Raw genomic sequence first — 24,332 nt, 5'->3', positions numbered from 1 at the left:
GGGAGTCGGTGAGTGATTCAGACCGTGGGGCCTCCCATGGAGGACATAGCCCCTTTAAGCAGGGCCCGTCGCCTCGAGAGGAGCTGTCAAGTGCCACCGAATGGGCGCTCGCACCGCCCCCTTCCCGCCCCGCGGCCGCTCGGCGCTCGCTGCTCAACCGCACTCGCCGCCGCAGCCCCCGGCCGGGCCCGGCGAAGCCACCCGATTGGTCCTCGGGGAGGCAGCTCGCCGCGCGGATTGGCTCGGAGCGCCGGCGGGCGGCGGCCCCGCCCCCCGCTAGGGTAGGCTGCGGCGCGGGGGAAGGAGAAGCTGCCCTTCCGCGGCCATGGCGCGCGGCGGGGGGAGAGGGCGCCTCGCGGGGCGGCGCGCGCCCCCCCGCCACGGTGAGTGGTGCCGCCTGCGCTCGCGGGGGCCGGGCCGGGCGGGCCGCACCATCGCTGCGAGGGGGGGGGTTGCGACCGGGGTCTATCGGGGACGGGGACCCCCCCCCCAGGGGTGCAGGGCAGCGTGGGGGGTGCCCCGGGGTGCGAGAAGTCCGGGGATTCCTGGGCTCCGGGGGGCACGGGGGATGCCCCGGGGTGTAAGGAGCCCGAGGACCCTCTCTAGGGTGTAAGGGGTAGGGGGAATGCCCCAGGGGTGCAAGGAGCCCGGCCCCCCCCCCCCCCGGGTGCAAGGGGCACGGGGAATGACCCAGGGGTGCAAAGAGCCCGGCCCCCCCCCCCAGGCGCAGCAGATACGGGGGATGCCCGGGGGTGCACGGTACGGGGGGTACAGGGGATGCGCCCGGGGGGCAGAGGGCCCCGGGGGGCCCCTCGGGTGCGTGGGTACAAGGGGCTCGGGGAGCCCTGGTCGCAGGACCCGGGTGCGCTGCGGTGCTGGTGCGGGGTGTCCCGTGGGGAGCACCCTGCCCGGGACGTGCCTGGCTAGGGGACGCGGGAACACCCCTCGGGTGTCCACCCCCCCGTGGCCTGGGGCGCCGGCATCGCCTTGCCCTGGGAGCCCCGGGAGGGGCAGGGCTCTGCGAGATGCCCTGGGGCGGCAGGATGTCCCTGGTGCCTTGCACGTGTCCCCACCAGCCGGACACGGTAACCCCCAGGCTGGACTCTGTACCCGGGGTTTCTTACACCCTGCTGGTCTTGTCTCCGCTCTGGCCAAAACGTTGCATTTAACCTTGCGCTGAGAGCCCGTCATGTGAGTCTGGTCCCTGCAGGCTCCAGCCACCTTGAGATGCGTTTCCAAACGTGGCTCCCGGATGGGGTCGTGCCCTCCTCGGGGGCCCTGAGACCTTGCGTCTAAGGTCGCTGCAAGCGGCGTGGTCAGGTAGGAGCAGGCAGTTATCACGCAGCTTTAAAACACAGGATGGGTTTAGCTCGTCCGTGTGGGAAGACACCAGAGCACGGCCCGGCTGGACTGCAGGCCGCACGCGGGTAGGTGCAGCGTCGCCCGGCCGCGGCGGACGTGGCTCGCCGGAAAGGCTGCCTGGGCGGAGCGAGCAGGGCCAAAGCGTCTCTAACTTTGTTGCATTTAAAAGACACCCCCAGGTTTCAACATGTTCTTTTGTAGCTCTGTCCTTGATGTGAAGCACGCCTGTCCTCCCCAGCTCCCAGCACGGCCAGCAAAGCTCTGCTTAAACCCTTGCTGCTTTGAAACCTCTAGGCAAACACCCTTTGGCTGGTGGCTTTTGAGCAGGTCTTTGATGCAGTCACAAAATTGAGGGGGAGCAGAGTTTTGCCAATTAAAGTGTACAGAGGGGTTTTTTTTGGAATAAGGAGTTTTTTACATGGGGACTGCAAGCAAAGTCCCTGCAACTGCGTGCAGCCTCTTCTGGTGCACGTGGAAGTCTCTGGCGTAGTCGCAACTATCAAGTTCAAGGATGCTTGGTCTCCTGGGCTCCTGCTGTAGAGCAGTTTGGGAATCTGCCCCCATGGTTAGGAGGAGAGACAGAAACTGCTGCTGTCTGTGAGAAAACGCTTTAGCTCTCCTGTTTGGTCCTAGCTGTGTGGCTGCTCTGAGCCTGGTCCGCATTCAGAAGCGCTGCACAGAGACATGGGCGCACGTTCCCTTCACTCACCTATTTTTCCCTCTTTGTGCAGGAAGAGGATTGCTGGATGCAGACTGACCCTAGGACTCTGAGTCAGATGTCGAAGGCAAGCTGGGTTTCCTTGTGAGCAGCTGACGCAGCATCTACAAGTGCTCTTCCCCGTGGCGGCTCCTGGAGGTGCTGAGGTCCTCCTTCAGACATGGCATTTCAAAGGACAGAGGGGATGTCCATCATCCAGGCGTTGGCGATGACTGTGGCCGAGATCCCCGTGTTTGTTTACACAACTTTTGGACAGGTACAAGAAGCAGAAAGGGCTTTTCTGACTGGTTCCTTGGATTTTCTCTTTGGGGGTTGCCTGCAGAGAAAGAAGAGTCAGCTTTAGTTGAGAGGGACAGAGGCACAGTGGGATGATGCTGGCAGAATGTGGCAATTTTCACGCATCCCATCCAGGGAGAACTCTTGGGTTCAACCTTTCTCATTTTCAAAGGCACTAAAACAAGATTTTAGTTTTAAAGATGACTAATGTACTTCCCTCTTGTAATAGTGCAACACTTGGGGCAATAAAGCTCAGCTGTGTATCGGGGTTTCAGAGCTGGATCTGGATAAGTTGGATCTCATCTGTTATGGGCTGTATGCAAACTTTGCAGGGTGTTTTGATAACGTGCACACTGAGACCATGTTCTCCAGGCTCTGTCAAAATGAGGCTACGCACTTTCTCTGCTATTAAGTAGTAGTTGTATAGTGGGGGTTGCGTTTTGTGAGTGGGAGAGAGAATGCCAAGGTACGTTTCAGGTCTGTTTTGTTTAAGACTGCTTAAAAAAAAAGAAAGGGGTGGTGGAATTAGTTTTTCATTGTTGCTCTTTCATATCTTTTGTGTTTAAAGTCTGTCTTCTCTCAGCTGCGGCTCTCTCCAGGCCTGCGTAAGGTGCTGTTTGCTACAGCTCTCGGGACAGTTGCCTTGGCTCTTGCAGCTCATCAGTTGAAGCGTCGTCGGCGTCGGAAGAAACAAATCGCTCCGGAGAAGTGTGGCATTAAGCCTGGAGGGATAACAGTGCCCATCTTGCCAACCAGAAGGATCTCTTCCGTGAAGAAAGGTTGTTCCCTTACAAAAAGGGAAAAAAACCCAAAAGCTTTAAGTGAGGGTGCAAAGAGAATATTACTAAAGTAGCATTAAGGAAAGAGGGTGTACAGGGAGTGATGGGACCATGGAAAGATGCAGGCAAGTGGGAGGAGAGGAAAGCAAAGCAAAGCAGTTTCTGTCTAGCGTATTGATGCAAAATGAAAATAAGAACCTGAAACAGTGCTATGAACACAGGGTTAGTGGAGGAAAGAGAGAGACCCTTTACAGAGGTCTGTAGTTCCCATCCCCCTTCGCACAGAAAGACTATGGACCCGTTACGCCATGCTCTCCCCCAGCAGTAAGAGCTGCGAGCGTGCAGTGACCTGGTTCTGTATTGATCTTGGCAGCGCTGGGGTGACGCCTGGCCTGCGGGTCCCATGCGCAGCCGCCTTGGTGGGGCTGGACGGCAGAGGAGAAGGTGACGTGGGATGGGCTGGGGACGTGGGAGTGTTCATCCAGCTCCGGGCTGGGCTCCCTGACCTTGGGCAGCTTCTTCACCTGCTTGTTTTGGCTTTGGGGTAAGACTGATCCAGCTGCCCAGCAAAGCACCGTACGGATTAAGCGTTAATGTTGTGAAATACATGAAAATCTTTCGTTGTGTTTAATAATAACCAAGGAAGCACCATTTTCTGTGCTGGTAGCTGCTACGTCAGTGCTCTGCCGGGCCTGAGGGAAGCTGGAGGAGTTTGTCTCCTTGATGCTTTCCATTTGTACTTGCCTTCTGTCATCCAAAGAGGTGAATATTCATCCCACAACCTTAGATCCCCACTGATACTGACTTTCTCAGTGTCTTAAAGCAAAATAGAGAATAGAGCAGAACCATGACTCATTTCTAGATGTTGGATGCTCCTGTAAAGTCACACTTGACAGGGTGCTGTTCCCCTCCCTATTCACAGCTGCAGCAAATCCCTTTTGCTTTGTACCAGGTTTTTCTGCGACTGCGGTAGTTCCCTATGTGAACTGCGCTCTCTTGCAGGGACCACATGTGCACTAGTGCTTGCTGGGACAGCAAGGGTCAGGAGAGCCTGCCTCCATCCTCTGTGTGAGTAGGCCAGCAAGCCTAAAAGCCTGTTTTTGTGTGACCTTCCCAACTGCAGGATACTCCAGCAAGAGAGTCCAGAGTCCCGGCAGCAAGAGCAATGACACGCTCAGCGGGATTTCCTCCATTGAGCCCAGCAAACATTCCAGTTCCTCCCACAGCCTCGTCTCGGTAAGGAGCCTTCTTGGATGTGCTGGGAGAAGCAGGGCTAGGAGGTGTGTGTGTACCTACCTGTAGCAAGATCACCACGTCTTTGGGCTTGCACTGACCAAACCTTTGAAAGCAGAACAGGTTATGGCATAATTAGAGGGCAAGTTCCGATAATAACTTCGCAGTGACTGTCTGGAGTCAGGATTCAGGCACCTGACCTGAAATCAGAGCAGCATTTTCCTGTGGCCAGAAGCCCCAGGGTATAGCCCACTTCTTCAGCTGGTTGTGAGGGGCTGCAGGGGGAGAGCTGCAAGTGAGACGTGGCCGTGATCCCTCAGGGCTCTCCCTGCCCCCTTGAGGAGTGAGGCTGGGTTGTAGCTGGGTCTCAGAGCAGTGGGGTAGCTTGTCTGCTTCCATCCATGGTGGAGGTTTTGGATGGCCCAGCAGCCCCTAGGCTAGCACAGCTTTCCTGCCTCTGTATGGGCTGCTCACAGGTTGACCAGCATGGAGCTAGGGCAGGAGATCACAGTGGATATTTCACAGGGTGTTTTGGGCTGTCCTGAGCTACCAGATGCAGAGAGCAAACTTTATAGCACTTCATAGGTCTTAGTTTGGGTTGGAAGCTGAGAAACGTGGGCACTGTAACCTGTGTGGATGCTCAAGTCCAGCAGGGAAGCTCTAAAGCTGCTTAGAATTGTATAAAACTGTTTTTTAAAACCAAGTTAACTACCAAAACCAGCTTGCTCCATTCAGGAAACGGAGCAGTGTGGGAACATAGCCTAGCAGTTTTTCTACCTCCTCCAAAGCCAAGAACAACCTATAAATACAGGTATTTCAGGCTTGACTAAGCAGGAGAAGCCATCACTGCTTACATCCACCTCTTTGAGACCAAAGGCAGAAGCATTGAGGAGTCTTTGTGGCTTCAATTCCCACTGCTCAAAACCTCTTATGTTCCCGTTGGAGCAGCAGGCAGCACAAGCGATCCTCCGCTCTGCAGCTTGGTACACAGCGATGTACCTTCTTGGTGTCACCCGTGGGAACACCCGTGAGCTGTGTCGATGTGTGCTGAGGCTGGTTAGCAATGCTGGGGCAGGAAAGGGAAAAATCACCCCTTCGAAGGGAGCTATCTGCCAGCAAAGCCCTGCAGTATGTGCATGTATTGCTTTATTTTAGCTTGTCCTTTCTGGGTAAAGCACTAGAAACTGTCCGAAAACTCGTGCTGGCCGTGGTGAGTCTCCAGCAGGCGGCAGTGCCGGCACAGCGCTGGGTGTGCAGGGCTGGGTGTGCAGCCCCGCACCAGCACTGCCCTGGGGGAACTGGGATAAGGTGGGAAAGTTCCTGGGACATGTCAGTGCAGACCAGGCTGTGTCCAGCCCTGGCCTCTCCCCGTCCAGATACTCTCACATCCGTTTAATTCCCCTGTGGCCTCTCCCTTCCCACAGATACAGTCTGGAGTTTATAGCACTGAAGTCTCTTTCCCTTTTTTTGGACCTGGGGAGGAATTCGCCCACCAAATGCAATGTTTACAGGTTATCTGTTATCATGGCGGATGAGAAACGATTACAAAGCCAGCAAACCAGCCCTGAGTTTTGGATCCACTGTTTCCCAACTGACCTAGTGAATTTGGCTGTGGCAGAGGGGTGGGGAGGTAGCAGCAGAAGCCTGCCTCTTCTTAGCTAGCTGTGTGACTTTGGCTTAATCTGTTGGGGAACGTAACTGCTGACTTCCATGACTAGCAAATGCACCAGTTCAAAACCTGCTTTCCATGTTTATGAATTAGGATCTCTAAATCTTTGCTGAGACCCAGGCTAAAAAAACTCTCTAAATTCCTTTTTCCACTGCTTATGCATGGGTGAGGGTGAAAACCTAGAGAGAAATCTCTTCCTGTACCCACTTCTCATGGTGCGGGAACAGAGCTTCTGTGACGTTACTTTTATGTTAGTTGATGGGGAAAACAGCTCATCCTTCACACAACTGCAGTTTCTTTGTGTTTTCATCTGCTTCCCTGTGCTCTTCCTTGCCATCTGGTAAATAAGTCAGTGGCAGTGAATTGCTGATGTGTGGTTCTGGATCTCAAGGTGATTTATTAACATTCCACAAAGATTAATCGATGGAGGCAGGGCAAGAGCACATTTGTGAGCTGTTCACTGTAGCTTGTTCTCTAACATCAGGCTCATGTTTGGACATCTTCCACTAAGCCGTAGAGATTGGAAACCTTTTCTTTCTACCTTTGTTTAAAGAAATAAAAAAATCCAACCCAGAAGTTGGGATTTAGCAGAATCTGAAAACACTGTGTAGGTCACCAGCATGTCCTGGCAGGGACAGCTTCAGCCTGAGCCAGGGCTGAGCACCAGTTCCTTAGGGCTTGGGAGACAGCGGGTGGGTCAAGCAGTTTCTATCAGTCTGATACATCTGCACCTTCTTACCTGGTTGAGGGAGAGGATAGATCTGATCAGAGACTTTTGGAAGGCAGTAGAGACCTCCAAGCCTGGCTTCGTATGGCCACTTCGTAGCAGGTGGAGTGAGACAATCTCTGGTTCTCCTCCCCAGAGCACAGCTGAGAGCTTGCAACCCTATTGCTAGCATGCTCTGGCTCCTCGTCTTGGGCTCTGGGCTTGCACAAACAGGGTGGGTGGATTCCCTCTAGAGCAGAAAGGTGATCTTAAGCACTGGAATTATAAGATGTAATAAGAAACCTGCTTGAGATAAGAGTTTCACATTGAGCTAAAACTAACCCACAAGTTAAGGGATCTTCTAAGAACTCTTTTCATAAAATGACTATCCAGATTTCCATTGGCTCTTCTGAGCTGGAGGAGCCTCCTGAACAGCTTGGATTGAGCCTTTTCATGTTGTTGCAGCCTTCAGAAGTTGAAGATTAAATTCCCCTTGCCAGAAAGGTGATGTGAATTAGTCTTTGGAAACACTGATTTCTTTTTTTCTTCCATCTTGTTTTGAAGAAAACTAGATGATCTCTTCCCTTCTGCCTTCCCTGTCCCCCGCTAGAGAGTAATGCCGCAACTTGTTTGACTCAGACTTTCAGGTTTTTAAAGCTCTGGAAGTGAAAATTAAGATTTACCCTTTTTCTCTTTCAAACTTCCCCTTCCCTAAAATCACTTGTTTCTCTTTGTTATTACCAAGCAGTGCTTTGACCCCCCTGAAATTCCTGTTTTCCCATAATACAGATCAGTTCATAGTAGTCATTCATCATATGATGGACAAAAAGCAATCTGTGTAAGCTTTGGGAGGGAAAAACAAAGTAAAAAGCAGTTTAACTGATATATTTGACATGATACGGCCACCAATAACTATCCAATCACAGGCTATGCAAACACTGATCGTTGATAGGATTTGAGCACAGCACTTTCCTGCATCAGACTTTAAAAGACATTTATGCACCAGTGTGAAATTTGGAGGTTGATAAGTTGCAGTATGGATTTTAGCGCTCAGCCCTCCCACGAGGAGGTCTGACTACAAAGAAGAGAGCAGAAACTCCCCTGGCCAAAGTCCTCGGCCGTGTTTTTGCCAATAATCTGTTCCTTTGGATTGTGGTTGCTTCTCTTGCTGTCAGCTTTTTTTGTATTGAGAGCTGGGGTCAACATGTACTTCCTATCAAAATCCCTGTGCCCTTGTAGCAATTGCCTTGGAGTTTTCCTTGGTTGTTTGTCTCCATCAGTGCAATCCTAGCTAGTGCTCACAGCTGTACAACTGGCGATTTCCTAGTGATGCTTCACTGTAAGTTGGTTGGGAAGGTATTTCCCCCGCAGCTCTCTGTGCTTGCAGGCATCGCTGTGCCGGGTGGAGAAGGGGGGTGCGTTTCACCTCGCCTGCATCTCTCCATGCCTGGCAGCTCTCGGCAGCGTTGTGCAAACCCCAAGGAGAGAGGGTTGATTTGAACAGGATCACAGCGATAACCCGCTGTCTGTGGGGGCGATCCAGGAGATGGGGTGAGCCAAGCCAACAGCTCCCTGCTTCTGCTCCAGCGTTTCCTTCCCCTGCCTGCTTCCAGCCAGATGTGCCTTCACTCCCCATGCCCTGTCTGGTGCTGCCAAAGGTCTCCAAAACCACTTCAGCTCCCTGAGCCAGGAAAAAGAGGATGGTTTTTTGCTGGGTTAGAAAGTTGAGCTGGCTCATGGAAGGGCCTGTGAAGTTCAGAGCTGACACAAGGCTGGACTGCAGCTGCGAGCAGGGTGAAAGCTGTCGGATGGGCTCAGCCACAGGTGGAATCACAGCCTGAACCCTCAATACCTTCCCCTTCAAAAGTAAGGGAATACAGATACCAGGCAGTCATCGGGGTGGACATGGGGAAGAGGAAGTGGCTTATCATCCAGGTTTACCTGGTGGTGGTGTTTGGGTGGTTTCACTGCTGATTCTGCCCTTGGAGAGAATTCAAAAGGCATTTGCTGCTCTCCGCTCCCTTCCTGCAGATAGTAGCAGTGAACTCTTCGAGTCCGACGCCAGCATCGGCAGGTCCGTGGGAGGCCCAGGCAATAGGGGATGCTGGAGCAGCTGGTGATTCCAGTGCAGAAAGCCTCTACGTTCAAGGTAAACAAGAACAAGGGCAACATCACCTTGGGAGAGTCATTCCTCTTTGCAAGAGCAGAAGTAGTATGTGAATTCGCATCGATCAGTACTGGCACTGTGTGGATGTGCCTCTGTGCTCCGATTGGAAGCTCTCTCCCATCCTCAATTTAAACTCAGGCTCTTGATAGCTACAAAATCCCACTTGCACTTAGAGAACACCAACAGACACAAGTCTTCTCTGTTTCCTCAGTGGATAATTTGCTTCCAAAATACTGTTCTTCCAACAACAGGTTCATCCATGGCTCTTGTGTGGAGAGCAGTATTTTGGAAGTAACGTGGTTGGTGTTTTAATTGTTTTGGGGATGTTCTCATTAACTTCTAATCCAAATTAAACCATATTTAAAAGGGAAAGAAGTAGAATAAATTTAATCTTCCTCATCAGTTTGGGAGAGGCTTACCTCTTTGCTGGATTACCTGAGTGAGCGAGGACTCTTGCTGTATCACTCTGTTCCTACACGGCTCTGCGATCTCATGGCTTGTGTTTGGTTGCATTGCCAGGCATGGAGCTGTTTGAGGAGGCCCTGCAGAAGTGGGAGCAGGCCTTGACCATCCGGCAGAGGGACAGTGCTAGTACCAGCACCCCGGTGCCCTGGGACAGCAGGAAACACCAAGAGTCCATGTCCGAGGACATCCCAGAGGTAGGTCCCCACTTTTCCCTTGCTTTTGCCAACTGGGGAACATGCTGAAAGGTCAGACTGGATGCTAGAACCAGTAATGAGTAGGAGATTAAACACTGAAGAGCAAATTCGAGGCAGAGTTGGGCCAGACTCTGTTTAAGAGCTGTCTGTATCTGCAGCTTCCTTATTCAGTTTGAGTGGGTGTGTTTTTAATTTCTTCTTCTTCTTCTTCTTTTTTTTTTTTTAATAAGTCTCTCCCCCTCACTCTCCAATGTTTCTACCCACCTTCCAGCGTCAGCATCTCATGTCAGTTGCTGTCATGCGACTTCTCAGACAGCAGAGTCTCGTGTAGGAAAAGGCTGTAAAAAATACATCACCTGAGAGGAAAAAATAGCTTTTTGCCTGGCGATGTTGTGTCTGTAGCTTACTAACACATTTGTAAGTGGAGATCTTGATTGTCGCTATCGCTTCCTAGGGAGCTGGGAGGAGAAGCAGAGGCCAGCTGCCTCTGTGCATTAATGAGTAAAGCTAAGTGGTAACTCGGCAGGAGCTAAGTGTGCCCGTCTGCTGAGCACCTGGGGCAGGGGGACGGGTAGCTCTTTCTACCTACAGCTGCAGAACAAGTATTTTAGGACAATACCCTGTTGTCTTGGACCTGAGGACTATGCTGGGAAGATAAAAGGGGAAATCCAAACTAGAAAGGCTCAGTGGTGACCACAGAGCTAAAAAGAGAGCAGCTGTAGCCCAGGATCACGAGAGGAGCTAAACTGTGAACTCTGCAGGAGTTCGTGTTGGTGAAAGATGTTCCCAGGCTCTTATAAACAGGGCCTGGTGCAGTAAGTATGTGGGATGTTTGTCTTTTGTGGTGGATAATATTTATCCACGTCAAATTTGGATTCTCTTCTTGCTGTCTCTCCTTGAAGTGTCCTATAGTGTTTCTACAACTGCCTTAAAAACAGTTGCTTCATTATCAAAATAGATTTTATGCTTCTTGTTAATGCTTCTATCTGCTGGGTGAAATATTCATACAGACACAGGGGTATGAAGGCAAGATGCTGTGTAAGTTTTATTATTCTCCTTCACTGTTTCTGTCCCCCTGTCCTAACAGCAAACTTTGCTTATGCCCAACACCTTAATCCAGGGACTCTTATTCTGTTGTCCAGCTCTGGATACTCTGTTGTATTCAATACAGAGTTTTCTGATGTGAACAAACATTCCCTCTTGAAATTAGGCAAAAGTTGCAAGTAAAGAGAATTAAGTAATCTGTAATTCATTAAAAGGCCTGTTTTTCTGGATGGCAGGTTAAAGTTCCTTTTTCTTTTTTTAAAAGAAAAAGAAAATAAACTCTGAAGCTAAAAATGCCAGTGTTCGTGTAGGCTGTGTAGAAGCTTCCCTCTCATCTTGCATTATTAGCTGTATTGTAGGATTAATGAGTTCTGAATGTTTGTTTTTTTTTTTTAAACAGTTAATCTCCAAGCTGTAAATCCTATTTAACTGAGAATTTCCTTCCATATTTGTGCTGTCAATCTGGCTCTGTCCAGTGGGCTAATTAACAGTGGCATTTATGTATGTTCAAGGAGGAGTCCCAGAAAAGGGAGTTTGCTGAGAAGCTGGAGTCCCTCTTGCACCGAGCCTATCACCTGCAGGAAGAGTTTGGGTCTTCGCTTCCATCGGACAGCATGCTGCTGGATCTGGGTGAGCTGGGTATTGAAGCTGGGTTAGAAATTAATTAGAAGGAGTGTTTTTCTCTCTCTGTTCTTATGTCCTTTCTATAAGCCAGGCAACGAAGCAGTGACAAAAGAGCTATATGGGAGGGTGAGAAGGCGAGCGCAGTGGCCAAGAGGAATAATAGTCCGTATAGTCTCTAGCACATGCATTTTTTTTCCTCTTCTTCAGAGAAGACTCTAATGCTTCCATTGACAGACGGGTCACTACGGCTTCGGACAGATGATGAAGACAGCTCAATTTCTGAGGACTCCTTCTTCTCTGCGGCAGAGGTGACTTAAGTTTCCAGCTGTATGTAACAGACCAGCTGCTGGGAGGGGAGCCACAAAGACAGGGGAGCCAAACACATCTTGTTAGAGGAAGATGATAAAACATGGAGCAGCAGGCCCCGGTTGAGGCTTTGGAGGTTCATGCTGGACATCAGGAAAAGCTGTTTCACTAGGGGAATGGTGCAGCCCTCCCCAGAAAGGCCTGGGACTGTCACTCCTTGGAATTTTTCAAGATTTTTCTGGACCAAACCATGACTGACCTGATCTAGTGTCTGCAGCAGTCCTGCTTCAAGTGGGAAGTTGGCCTAGAAAACTCCAGAGGTCCTTTCCGACCAACATTTCCATGTTATTTTACTGTCTACTGTAGAAAACATACCTAAACAGCTAGAAAAGTACTGTAAATCTAACATAATGTGGCTTGGTTGTGTAGATGTTTTAGGGGAGATTGAGCTGTGTCAGAGCAGAGGCATCTTTGAAACTGGTGGGAAAAGAAATATCTTTGCATGAAATATCTGTGCCTGAAATAACTGGTACTGACAAGAGTTTGCTAGTTGAAGAAGGCTCATCTTGCTTGTGTGCAGTCTCTGCATATTTGCAAATATTTAACAAGATCATTTTGTTCTTCCCATGTCTCCTGCTGTCTTTACAGCTCTTCGACTCTCTTCATTTTGAGGAAATACCTTTCCATCTTTCTAAGCCAGTAGCTGCGTATGAAGAAGCTTTGCAGTTAGTGAAAGAAGGGAAGGTTGCGTGCCGGACGCTGAGGTGAGGTGCTGGCTGGAGTCTTGGGTCATTGCGTCAAAGCTTCTTTGAGCAGTGTGGACACAATATTTGCCTTAGAGCAGCCCCGGAACCAGAATAACCCTGTGGGGCAGGGAACTCCTAGCATCTTTCCTGCTGGTTTGGACCTCTCGGAGAACTAGCCCCAGATTTTAGGACATGCATGTTAAGAAATAGGGTAGTTGTCCCAGTTGTAATGAGAAATATAACTGTTCTGTGTGGCTGTGCTGCAGCAGCCTTCGGATAGGTGCTGTGGTCCCCTGGTGCGCTGTATGAAAGGGAATGCAGTTGTTACTTTCTTCTAGGCAGAGACTGGGACTTCTTAGGGGTCTCAGATGTTAGGAAAACAGCTGTCAGGAGAGCTGAAATGTATGCAATCCTTCCCTTTTCCCTCTAGGACAGAGCTTCTAGGCTGCTACAGTGATCAGGATTTCCTAGCGAAGCTGCACTGTGTCAGGCAGGCCTTCCAGGTAAGAACACCTCAGCCACGGCACTTGCGGCTGGCTGGCTGTCCTCGAGTCTGGGGGGATCTCGTGGCAAGTGGCTCTCGGCAGCACCTTCTTCTCTGCCACCCGTACGGGAGTGAAGTCTTTCCCCCTCTACAGCAAGTAAAAGCAGAAGCAGCAACAGCAGCTCAAGCTTGCCTTGTTTTGCTCTGTAATCCTGTCCTGATCGGTTTGATCTGGAGAGGGAGAGGATCTCCTGATCTCTGTGCCCAGCTGAGCAGTGGCCATATGGCTGCTAACACTGTCCATTACAGTTCTGGGAAGGGAAAATTTGGGAATTTCAGAGTGGTACCAAAGCTGCTACTCCCACTTGGGAGCTTTCCACACTAACTGGGCCTGATTCAAACCTCTGCGGTGGAGGAGCAAGGTTTCTGTCTCCTCACTCCAATTCCCTTGCTAGCGAAGTATTTCTAGAGCCTAAACAGAAGGGTCTTGGGCCCTGGCCCCACTGGCAGCCAGTGGCTCCCATGCCTTCATTATTGCTGCTTCCAGTCTTCCAGCCTAATTTTGAACTTTCTCCCTGGAGAAAGCAATTTTGTTTTCTGGACTCCAGCCTATTAAAGGTTAATGGTACTGGTGTATGCAGCACTGCACTGCTTTGTATCCTGTCCCTTTTTTTTCCCCTCCAAAGTCAGGGTTCACACAGGCCAAGGTGTTCACAGGAGACTTCTTGTGTTCCCTTTGCAGGAGCTACTGGAGGATGAAAGCAACCAGCTGTTTTTTGGGGAGGTTGGAAAGCAAATGGTGATAGGACTAATGACAAAAGCTGAAAAGGTAGGAAGTTTGTACGATCTCTCAGTTGTGTCATGTGAACACAGGGAGTTGTGTTCCTCCATCCCAACCCAGAGGTCGTCCACCGTGCTGAAAGGAAAACACTTCATCTTTGTTCTGGTCACCATTATGAGAAATAAAATGTGTATGTTTTTTCTGTTGTTTAACCAAATTCTCTTGTAAGCGGCTCTGTGCAGCTCCTGTCCACAGCCTGATACTATGTCTCATTAGAGAGAAGAGAGGGTACAGAGAGCATCAACTGACATCCTCCCCAGGAATAAGGGAGAGGGAGAAGATAATCCACCTTTGCATCAACTGTGTGCCAGTTCTCAGATCACTGGTTTAGTCGCTAGTCATCTTTTAAACAGAGAGATGATGACTTACACAGTGGAAAAAGTGATTCTTACTGGAACTGCTTTGTGTATAGGTGCCTCTAACCACTTCCTTGAAGAGAATTGAGTAACATAGGTGTTTGCAATCACAGCAGCTGAGCCTGGGACTGTCCGAGCCTCCCAGAAATTAATTCTCTCTTTTTGCAAAGTGTATTTGGGCTAAAAACTTTGGCCAGGCACATGTGTGTGGGTTGGTTTTTTTTGTTTGTTTGTTTTGTTTTGTTTTTTAAGCTCAAAATAGATTGGTCAAACTTTGGTGAAACATCCACACAACTGTTTCACTTTCTGAAATGCTTTTTTTTTTTTTTTCCCTCTGCTCTCTCCCAGAATCCCAAAGGTTTTCTGGAAAGCTACGAAGAGATGCTGCGTTATGCACTGAAGCAAGAGACCTGGCTGACCACTCAGCAGGAGCTGGAGGGAAGAGGGGTTGGTAAAGACTTTCTCTCTAGAAAATTGCAGAGGAGTTGGAGTAACCGATATGTAGGAATGTTCCAGGAGTGAAAGAACTGCTGCTGAAATATTATTTTGCAATTGTACACTGGAAGGTGGGGGATGTATTGGGATGTTTAAACTTTGTGGCAAATCAGGGTATGTAGTGGACTACTCTGTAATACATGGGGAAGGAAATGCCTCTAACCAGGGCTAAGATTGCCTTCAGCAATATCAGCAGTGTTGGATATAAAAAAACAAAACAAAAAACAACTCAGAGCTCTGCAGAGCCAGTTTCCTCTGGAGGGCATAGCTACTGTCTCTAGCTGTGTAAGATTTGTTTGCCTTTTCACTGGACTTTTCCTGGACACAAGATTAGTAAGTCCCTTGGCCAGCCCCTCTCTGATGTCCTGAGTTCTGGCTACTGATCTGAATGAACACAGTTCAGTCCTCTTATGTCCGTGGCAAACTTCCGTTCATTGTTTTGCTGCTTTAAACCAAAAGAATAAAGTTCATCACCTAAATGGTCCCTTTTTAAGCCAGTTTCCTTTACAGACTCTTCTGCTCTCTGGCAGGTGGTGTGCATGAGCTTCTTTGATATTGTGCTGGATTTCATCCTCATGGACGCTTTTGAGGACCTGGAGAACCCTCCCTCCTCTGTGCTGGCTGTGCTGCGCAACCGCTGGCTCTCCGACAGCTTCAAGGAGACGGTGCGTGAATTGGGCAGTCCTTGCTCGGAGCGTGAGATCACAGTGCCAAGGCTAGAAAAGGGTATAACTTCAGCTGTCCTGGCTGAGCTGAATTTTCCCTTTAAAAATATCTTGCCTTCCTGAAACTCCAAACAACAGACTTCTGGTACATATAAATTGTTTACAGGAAAGCTTTCCTTTGAAAGCAGCTGGGTTGGCTCCAATAGACTTATTTCTCTAGCAGCTATTATCAGTGATGCCAGGGAGATGTTAAAAGGTAACAGTGTATATTTTCATGAATAAGAATAAGAGGATCAAAACATGGGGAAAAAGTGTTTTCTTTGCAGCTGGCCATTCATTCTGGTGGTATCTCAGTAGACACTGAGGCATGAATAGCAGCACTTTCTTTTAGTCCTGGCCAGATGCATATAAGAATAGTTTTGAGGACTGAGAAGATGATGGTTGGGAAGTACCTTCCAACAGTCATCTGCTTACAGTCTGCATGCTGGGGTGCTTGCCAGCCATGCCAGGTTGCATTAGCAATCTTCAAATGCACTCTGGCTGATCTGCAAAGGATCTGGAGTGGCCAAATTTGCTTCCAGTTCTCTTAAATTTTGTAACTAATTTTAGAGTTTTTGGCCACAAAAGGGCCACCGCTTTAGTATTTTGCTGGCAATGTGCTGGTGAGCTCTGTTTTTCTGGAAAGTAAGCCCAGTAGGTGATTGTCTCTCTCCCTTAACTGTAGGCCCTAGCAACTGCCTGCTGGTCAGTTCTGAAAGCAAAAAGGAGGCTTCTGATGGTAAGTAAAATAAATTAAAAGGGAAAGAATGTAGTGTAGTTGAAGCTGAAAAGATATAACCTGGATCTTGCCAAAATACAACACCTAAGTGGTATAAGAATGAACTGAATCATGTTCTTTGTGACGCTTGGGAGCACTGGGGTCCTGCTGTTGTGCCGTTGCCCAGTACCACAACAGTTTTTACTGAATTAGTTCTGAGTTTATTCTCCATTTTTCTTAATGTGAGGATTCAAACAAATGTTCCCTATACAGTATTCCATCTCCCTGCTTACAATTCTGTAGGAATGGCCACAGACAGCAAGGGACTGCTCTTGAATTGTAGATTCCCTGCTGGCAGCGCAATTCACTCCTGCGCTTCTCTGCTTCCCAGCACTGCCAGTTGACCAGCTTTTGCTTAATGCGTTTCCCTTAAACCCATGGCTTCTTAAAGTCTCACAGCAGATGAGTTCATGGACCTGGAGAACAGGAAACCGCAGCTTCGCAGCCCCAGTTGTGCCACAGGGCCTGTGGCATCTGGCAAATTTTCAACTCCTATCCCGCAACCAGATGGTACGACTGGGTTTGCCTTGTGAGATGATGCAAAGCGTAATGAGAGCTTTGGAAGCTGGCCTAGCACTGTCACGCAGTAGCTCTGTTGGCTCTTGATGTAGCACTAGTCACTTCATTCTGGAGAAGCTTAGATATTTGCATGCTCTTTCTCGTGTTAGACCAAAAACACTATAATCTCCGGACTATAAAGACTGCCTGATAGTTGCCTTCCATTTTCTTCTGTTTACTTTCCTCCTGGAATAGTAGTTTAGAAACACGAATATAGAAAGCTCTAGTAATCCTTCAAGGGTTCTAAAAGATAAATGTAATTCTGCTGGAAGAGATGTTCTGTGTAGCTCTTCAGTTACTGAAACGCAGTGCTTTCTGGCATGGAATTTGGTAGATTATATGGAATAAGCTGGTAATTCTGTCTGAGACCTGAGAGGTATCAATTTCTTCCTTCCTTGTGGCAGGTACCAGACGGCTTTATCTCTCATTTCTACTCCGTATCGGAGCATGTCAGTCCTGTTTTAGCCTTTGGTTTTCTGGGGCCCAAACAGCAGCTATCTGAAGTCTGCGCTTTCTTCAAGGTAAGTTGACTTTTCTGTACATTGTCTGTGTGGGAGTCCTACTGTCTTGTGGCTTAAAGCTTACAGATTAGTGCTTTTGATGGATGGTTTTGACTGAAATGCTACTAAGAAACTTGGCTCGGTATAAAAGCCTTCTAAAAATCACTGTTTTTTGAAATGCATATTGCTGAATTAAGATTGATAAGAATTCCCATCATGATTTACCATGGCTGATAGCAAAAATAGGTTTGATGAGATCACTTTGTACCATCCTTATTGGAAAAGAATAAGGGTATATATGCATACTCTGAAAGAATAAGTTGCCTAAGAGTACATGGCATCTTACAAGTTACACATTTGATCATAAAGCCTAAATCCTGTTTTATTGTCTATGAAATCACGAGAGGTTGATTTTGCATTCATAAAATGTTTGCAGTGGATATTGCCATAGAGACTAGTATTGCATTTCTGACTTTAGGAGCTCTGCTGTCCTGTTTGATAGGCATGAGTGGTTTAGCCACAGAAGTAATAAACAGCCTGAAGTGGATCTTTACTTGCTGGCAGACATGCAAAATTCCTTACGGGATTCTCTGCTTGCTGCAGTTCAGGCAGTTGGTATTGGAAAGTGTAAGGGAACGTCTCCTTACTGTCAGCCTTCCTCGTATCTTTGCAGCACCAGATAGTACAATACCTGAAGGACATGTTTGACCTGGACAACGTGAGATACACAACAGTTCAGTTGCTGGCCGAAGACATTTTGCAGCTCTCACGGCGGCGCAGTGAGATCCTCTTGGGATATCTGGGCACCGAGACCTCCATTGAGATGAACGGCACGCTTCCTGGTGAAAATGAACCGCTGAAAGAGCTCATCTGATGTCAATCAGGGGAGGAAAAACAGTTTCATACAAGGACATTTTTCCTCCCAGAAGTGGCTAAAACTGCCTGCAATGGTCAGTGGTGGCAGCAAGACTATCTCAACACACAGCAACCCGGTGGGACCTTCTGCTTTTTGTAGCCAGTTGTGTTTGCTGGGATGGATCCTGGACCACTTGCCAGCTTATGGTTTGAATTTCTTCTTTGTTCCACCTTCCTGTTCTTTTTTATTATTATTGTTTTTAATGTGTCATATGAACCGTGAACTGCCTGGGCCCAGATTTTTGCCCCATTCTCTTGAATGGGGCAACATATGTACCCGTTCCACCCATGTGTTATCTGGGAGATGTTTCCTGATGTTTATGATCACATGGGGGAGCAGGAACATCATTGGTAAATTCTTCACTTCGCCTTTAGGTCCTCCAAGATAATTTATGGGGATTTGTTTGCTTTGGGAATTTTTAATGTTATTTCTCTGCTGTGTCTCTACAGACATTACTGCTGATTTTACCTTACATGTTTTAACACATGCAATGTGAATAGCAGAGATTTCTTCTCCCAGCAAGGAAGAAATACTTCTTTAAAGCACTGAAGTAAAATTCAGACTTTTGTAACCAGTCTGAAGCTCTAAGGGAGTTGGTCTGTTCCCTCTGTGTTGCTGTTCTTTGCAGGCCAGATGACTGGCTCTGTACTGTGGTCATCCTCACGTAGGAGACTGCTGAAGTCTGTGTTTGCTTCTAAGACAAACTAGGGTGAGGAGGGGATGGATTTGTATCCTGCCTGTGCACGCACAAAGTATTTAACATCCATCAAAGTGCCTTGCTGTATTTCAGAATTGGCCAGTAACAGTTTTCTTGAAGTACACAAGCAGAGACCTGGTATAGAGTGGTGTCGATTGCTGTTATGTATAAGGCAGTAAGAGATATAGCTGTTGGATGTGATGTATGGAAAAGATTATGTGTGCAGGTAGCTGGAGAGCTGGGATCAAGCTGCTAGAGAACAAACAACTTCTTATATGTAATTCGTCTATAGTAAAAAACATTATGTAGTTTTGGGTAGATACTGAATGCATGTGTAGTGTGTCCTTGCAGTGCTGAGAAGGGTTCTGCTTAAATGTCATGATAATGACTTCAGAGCTGGCACCTGAAATTTGGCTGCTTTTGATTACATGCTGAGTTGGATGCTAGTGTAAGATAGCAGCATCTGAGTGCGCTGGCCTTGAGGCAGTCCTGGGTTTTGTGTGAGATTTGCAGTGATATGCTTAGTCCTCTGATTGTAATACCACAGACGAAGGCTGAGGGTGCTGCCTGTCTTTTCTCCTGTTTTAGTCTGCATATGGCCCCAAATCCGAGCCTCAGATTGAGGAGGTATTCAGGGAGAAGAAAATGGGGGCTTTCACAACACTAGGCTTCACTTTTTTTCCAAAGTGATTTGTTAACCCTTGTGTCTGTCCCAGGTAACAGGCATAAGTCTTATCCAGCTATGTTTTTGTGAGTGAAAAATTTAAGAATCTGGAGCTTCCGTAGAAGGGGAAAGTCAGTGCATGGACTTGGAGAATATAAATCTTTTCTTTTTCCCTCTTCAGACCTCTAAAGTGGATTCTGCTGGTAAAAGCAGGAAGGAAATAAGCAGGGAAAAAGTAAACAAGAAGGTGTGAAATGAGTAGATAATGCTCCTGAAACTCTTGCAAGAAGCCAAGCGTGGAGCATATAGCACCTGCTGCTCTACAAGCACATCACACTGATGTGGCTTATCCTGAAGACTAGATTAATGCAATAAACAAGAAACATGGTGAGGCAAAGAGAGGAACAGCAGTCCTTGGTAAAGCTTCATGAAATAAACTGTTATGAGAAGGATTTAAGGGAGGGTAATTGAAACTAGGAGAGGTTTCTGAGGTGTCTTGCTCCTGCCATCATGCAGTGAAAGCAGAAACAGAGGATGTTGTGGTAGTATGTCAGACCTGTTATATGTGGACCGTGATTCAAAAGTATGTTAAATTCTGAAAGCAAGTTACTTTGCCAAAAATATTTTATAGTGCTCTGTGCTCTTGTATGGCTGGTTTAGAAGAAAGAGTAACTTCAGCAGCTTTGTATAGTAGTTAAGAAGATGCTAAAATGTGAAGATTCATGTAATAAGCTGGATTGTAATTCTAAAGAATCAATGCTGTTCATTTCAGATGTTTAGAGTTGTTTTATGTGTATTTATTTACTACTTTGAATGTCTTTAGGTCTTGGTGCTAGGGGCAGCCTACCTGCCTTGTGAAGGACAAAAACACTTGTGGCTGACTTTGGTCTTTTCACATCCTCACAGGAGAGGATACTAAAACAGGGTCTCCATGAAGCAAATGCTAACTTGCCTTATGGCTTTTTAAGCTAAGAAACTGTAAATTCTTAGTCAATCAAATGGAAGTAAGATACTTTTATTACCGTTTTATTCTCTTCCTTAGCCCCTCTTCCAAATAGGTATGCTGCCCTTCCAGTGAAGGTGAAGAGGAATCTTCCTCAAGAGCACTTAGAGATTTTTGAAGGTTGAGTTCCCCCCCTCCACCCGCCAACACTAACTTGTTCCTGCACAAGCCAAGAATGTCTGCTGAGACGAACTGATTTTCCCTTTACTGGGGAAGAAGGGAAAGTTTTCTAAAAGCTCCCTTCCTATTTCATTACTGCTCTTTCTCCCTCCCCCGGTAAAATGCATTGCAGCTAGAGAGGAAAAGCAAAAGAAAGAGGTGTCTGCAGGCTTTAAAGGATGCGGTTCAGATCACTGGGCTCAAAGGAGGTGTTCCTGGGCGAGAAGCTGTCCCTGACCTGAAGGGGTTGGTAAGTGACCTGCTGCATTAAGCTCCTTTGGACGTGAACCCAAGTTGGGGTTCGTGCTGCTCCCGCTGACCCTTCCAGAGCAGAGCTTGGCCGAAATGGCAGCCACCTCACACACATCTGTTTTGCAGGGTAGAGTAAAAGGTTATGGCTGAGCACCCCTCTGCCCTCCAGCTTAGTAAGATATCACTACAAAATCTTTTTTTTTTTCACCAGCATATTGTGTTTAGAGCAAAAGAAATTCTTCAGTATTAGTAGCAGATGAGATAGATATTTGGGTAGAATCTCTAGAGATAAGGTATTTGCCTCTTTTATGATGAACCCTTATTCTCAAGGGGTTAAATCATTCTGGGCTGACACTTGCAAGATTTTAACACTGATGGGGATTTAAAATGGCTTAGTGGCTATAAAATAAAATCCTTCAATAGTTTCTGATGCTTAAACAGATTCCAAATATGCATGACTTTCAATTTTTATGTGGAGGTTGTTATAACAAGCTTCACTAGTGGTTAAAGCACCTACTCAATACTTTAAGATGTATTTAGAGACTACACCAAATGGCTCTAAAAGGGTCTTTATGATCTTTAAATCACAGTTATATTAATAAAAATAATTATGAGCAAAAACTGCCTTGTTGTATCTACGAGACTAGTGTGGCTTTGAAGAGCATGACTTGTGCTGTCTCATACAAGGAGGTGGGAAAGCAGAATTTTATTTACCCTTCTTCAGCAGAACATTCCTCTGCCATATCTGCAACTAATGAATATAAACTTGTGCCTATTTTTTCTTGCTTTCCTAAAGGTGTACAGATCTGTTCTTGTTTTGCTTCTTTCTTTTTCTTTGCAGCTATTTTTTTTTAAATATCTCTAATCTTAGGATGTGGGCATTAAAACAAGTCAAATAAAACTTTCCTTCACAACTTGTTTTTTGTTTCTAAATTTGCTAGTGAAGCTTGCTATAAGCTCTCAGTCTCAGTTTTCTGATTTAGATGACAGTTCTGGTGATACCTCTCGTGTTAGATAGCATAAAACAAGGCTCTTTCTTCTTAGAGTCAAAATGCTAAACTTAAGTAAATTCTGAAGGTTTTGTTTGCATGGGTAGTCTTACTGGTACTATAAAGACAAGTCTTTAGATGAAGTGAGCTAGAAAATAAAACTCATCGTACTTCTGGCAATGGTTGAAAACTCTGGCATTGCATTTTTCAGATTTCTTTTTCAGTGGTGGTTTGATTGTGTTTGGGTGTGGCGTGTACTACGCTAGCCAGCTGTGATAGAGTGATAACAGAAATGCTAATGAGGAGCAGACTCTCTTAAACATTGTCCAATTTCTTATAGTACACTTAGCAGGCTCCCAAACTATGTGAAAGAAACCCAGACTAAAGACTGTGGCTTGATATCAGAGATGCCCATCTGCTGAGCTCTGCAGGAAACTCATCTTCTTATTCTTTTGAAGCAATTACAGTATGTTTAAATACTTTCCTTTTCAAGTGATACAGAAACCAGATTGAATCAGATAAGTTGTTTGCTTCCACAGTGATTAAGATTTCATCCATACACTAAAAAAAAAAAGCCTTCGTTAGCATTATAGTTAACCTGTCATGAACTATGATATATGCAAATAAAACGTTCATGAGTAGGAAAATTTTTGTTTCATGCCACAGCCTGAATGTCAGTTGGAAGAGTTAAAAAGGGAGTTTCTCATCGTTTCCATGGTGCCAGTCTGTATACTCATTACATCTTCAGAGCAGCTTCATGCCTTCTTATGCTGAAAGAACAGAGCAAAGGCTGCTCTTTGTATTGACACTTTATTCTTATATTCAGGAAGGAGTGGGTGAATACAGCAATGAAGCCCACAATTTTCAGTACTTGTCATGGTACATAGATCAAATGTAATCCATTCTGCCAGCATAACTTTATATTCTGGCACTTTCAATAGCTTGGAAAGGTGGAGATTTATTTAACTTGAATAATGAAAGCAGTAAATCATTCATGCTACCTTTTTATCAGTCTTCTGAAATGAACCCAACTTCTGCAGTAAATATTTATTCTTTCTTTCCAAATAATACGATTTTAATGCTATTTTTCTTTTTGGAATGCCAGGAAGAGTGTCAATTTTAAGAAGCAGTTAAAATTAATTGGACAGAATCGTAATTGATATCTGAAAACAGGTATCTTACAACTGTAGGAAAAGACGGCGCGTTCTCTCTATTCTGAAATCTTACTTTAAGATGAATGTGGTTAAGGGATAGAAATTCTAGCCCATGCGCTTTCTTGCCATCTAAAAATCAAAAGCAAACCTTTCGCTCTTACCGATGTTTGTAACTTCCCGCACTACTCTTGCATATTTGTTTTCTGTAACTTCTTTAACTTGAATGAACTTTGGTGGTTTTGGTCTCAAGGCATATTTGCCTTCTACAGGCTTTTCTGTGTAATGCTGCTAACATATCTCTCTTTTGAAGTGCTGCACTGTTTGCGTTCTGCTTCTTGCTCAGGCCCCCCAGGTAAGATTATTCTCTGGCGTAAAATACGGAAAGATTCATTTCCATTTGGTCTTGAAAGTGGGTGTTTTCAGTGGTCAAAGGTGTAAAACCCATATTGCCTGAACCGGGTGTTTTCAGGCCTCTGCAATACTTTTTAAAGGACACAGAGTATCACCAGCAGCAGCCTCCTTTCTCTTGAGATTCTGCAAGGGACTACGGCTCATGCTTTATTTTTGCATGCATGTACACACATGTGCTACCCAAAAAGCCGCTGGTCCTTTACAAAGCTATAAAGTAGATGTGGCTATAAAAATCCATCTTCTTCCTGTTGTTAAATACAAAATAGGTGTTTTCAACAGATCTCAGAATGTGTCATGCAAAATAATCTTGCTATGTACTATTATCTGTAACAATATAATTTATAAAACGAACATTTATCTTTTAAAAATTTAACTCTCACCACTGTAAAGGGTGATGTGAGAGGAAGACAAGTTCCCGGCATGGTTTGGTTTTTATTCTTTGGTTTGTTCTTTGTCAAGGGGAGCAGAAGGGGAAGCAACTCCTCGCACTACCATCCCCCAAACTTTCCCTTCCCAGGCCCCCAGCCCTTCCCTTAGTGGAAGGGATGAAAGGTGGGATGGGGGAAAGACCCGTGATATGGGAGCAGGACGAGTACAAGAAAGGGGGCTTGTAGCACAGCCCGACGCCCACAGCGCGGGGCTGTGAGGGGGACAGGCAGGAGGGCAGCCCTCACCCCGTGGGCGCTGGACACCCCCAGCCCTGCTCCGGCACAGGGTCCCTGGGGGCTGGCCAGGCCGTGGCACCTCAGGGTGGTGCTGGTGCCGCGGGGGGAGGGGAGGGAAGCGGAGGCCATTTTAACCGCCGCGTTGCCAACAAGCCCCTTCCTCAGCCCCCCGTGCCAACCGCCCCAGCCGTGCTGCTGATTGGCTAAGAGCACGCGGGAATGCAAGCTGGTGATTGGCTAATCTGCATCGCCCTCTTCGCCAATGAGGGCGGGAACTGACGCCCGCCTTTCTCCCGATTGGTTTTGCCGCTACCTGCGTCCCCCCTGTATTGGGCAGCGATGCTGGTAGCCTATTGGCTCTGCTGCTCCCCGGGTTAGATTTTTAATTGGGTGGCTGTGGGTTGGCCGGCGCCTCAC

General features: G+C 47.1%; 1 protein-coding gene across 3 annotated transcripts; it reads left to right on the top strand.

The window, feature by feature from the left end:
* The first annotated feature begins 321 nt into the window (after window positions 1-321).
* Window positions 322-23,661, top strand: MIGA2 (mitoguardin 2). Of its 3 annotated transcripts, none has more exons than XM_067308982.1 (16): window positions 322-383; window positions 2,094-2,336; window positions 2,940-3,135; window positions 4,259-4,371; window positions 8,775-8,892; window positions 9,430-9,569; window positions 11,126-11,243; window positions 11,445-11,545; window positions 12,192-12,307; window positions 12,720-12,792; window positions 13,516-13,602; window positions 14,319-14,417; window positions 14,996-15,130; window positions 15,855-15,908; window positions 16,910-17,026; window positions 17,679-23,661. In XM_067308982.1, the coding sequence occupies exons 2-16, from the start codon at window positions 2,241-2,243 to the stop codon at window positions 17,877-17,879; spliced, it is 1,764 nt and encodes a 587-aa protein (XP_067165083.1). In that variant the 5' UTR covers window positions 322-383; window positions 2,094-2,240; the 3' UTR covers window positions 17,880-23,661. The 3 variants fall into 3 exon arrangements, with proteins under 3 accessions (XP_067165083.1, XP_067165082.1, XP_067165081.1); XM_067308981.1 differs by having other exon boundaries at window positions 2,925-3,135; window positions 11,129-11,243; XM_067308980.1 differs by having other exon boundaries at window positions 2,925-3,135.
* Window positions 23,662-24,332: the final 671 nt, after the last annotated feature.

The sequence above is a fragment of the Apteryx mantelli genome, chromosome 21 (assembly GCF_036417845.1).
Source record: "Apteryx mantelli isolate bAptMan1 chromosome 21, bAptMan1.hap1, whole genome shotgun sequence".
In the NCBI taxonomy this organism is placed as follows: domain Eukaryota; kingdom Metazoa; phylum Chordata; class Aves; order Apterygiformes; family Apterygidae; genus Apteryx; species Apteryx mantelli.
Note: the sequence above shows the minus strand (reverse complement) of the source record. Positions and strands in the feature narration are given on the sequence as shown.

Bases quoted from the DNA above. Each gene is read 5' to 3' on its own strand.
- MIGA2 (XM_067308980.1), top strand. From the start codon at position 2,241: ATGGCATTTCAAAGGACAGAGGGGATGTCCATCATCCAGGCGTTGGCG. The intron at 3,136-4,258 runs GTTGTTCCCTTA...TCCCAACTGCAG, and splicing joins GATCTCTTCCGTGAAGAAAG to GATACTCCAGCAAGAGAGTC. The intron at 12,793-13,515 runs GTAAGAACACCT...TTCCCTTTGCAG, and splicing joins GTGTCAGGCAGGCCTTCCAG to GAGCTACTGGAGGATGAAAG.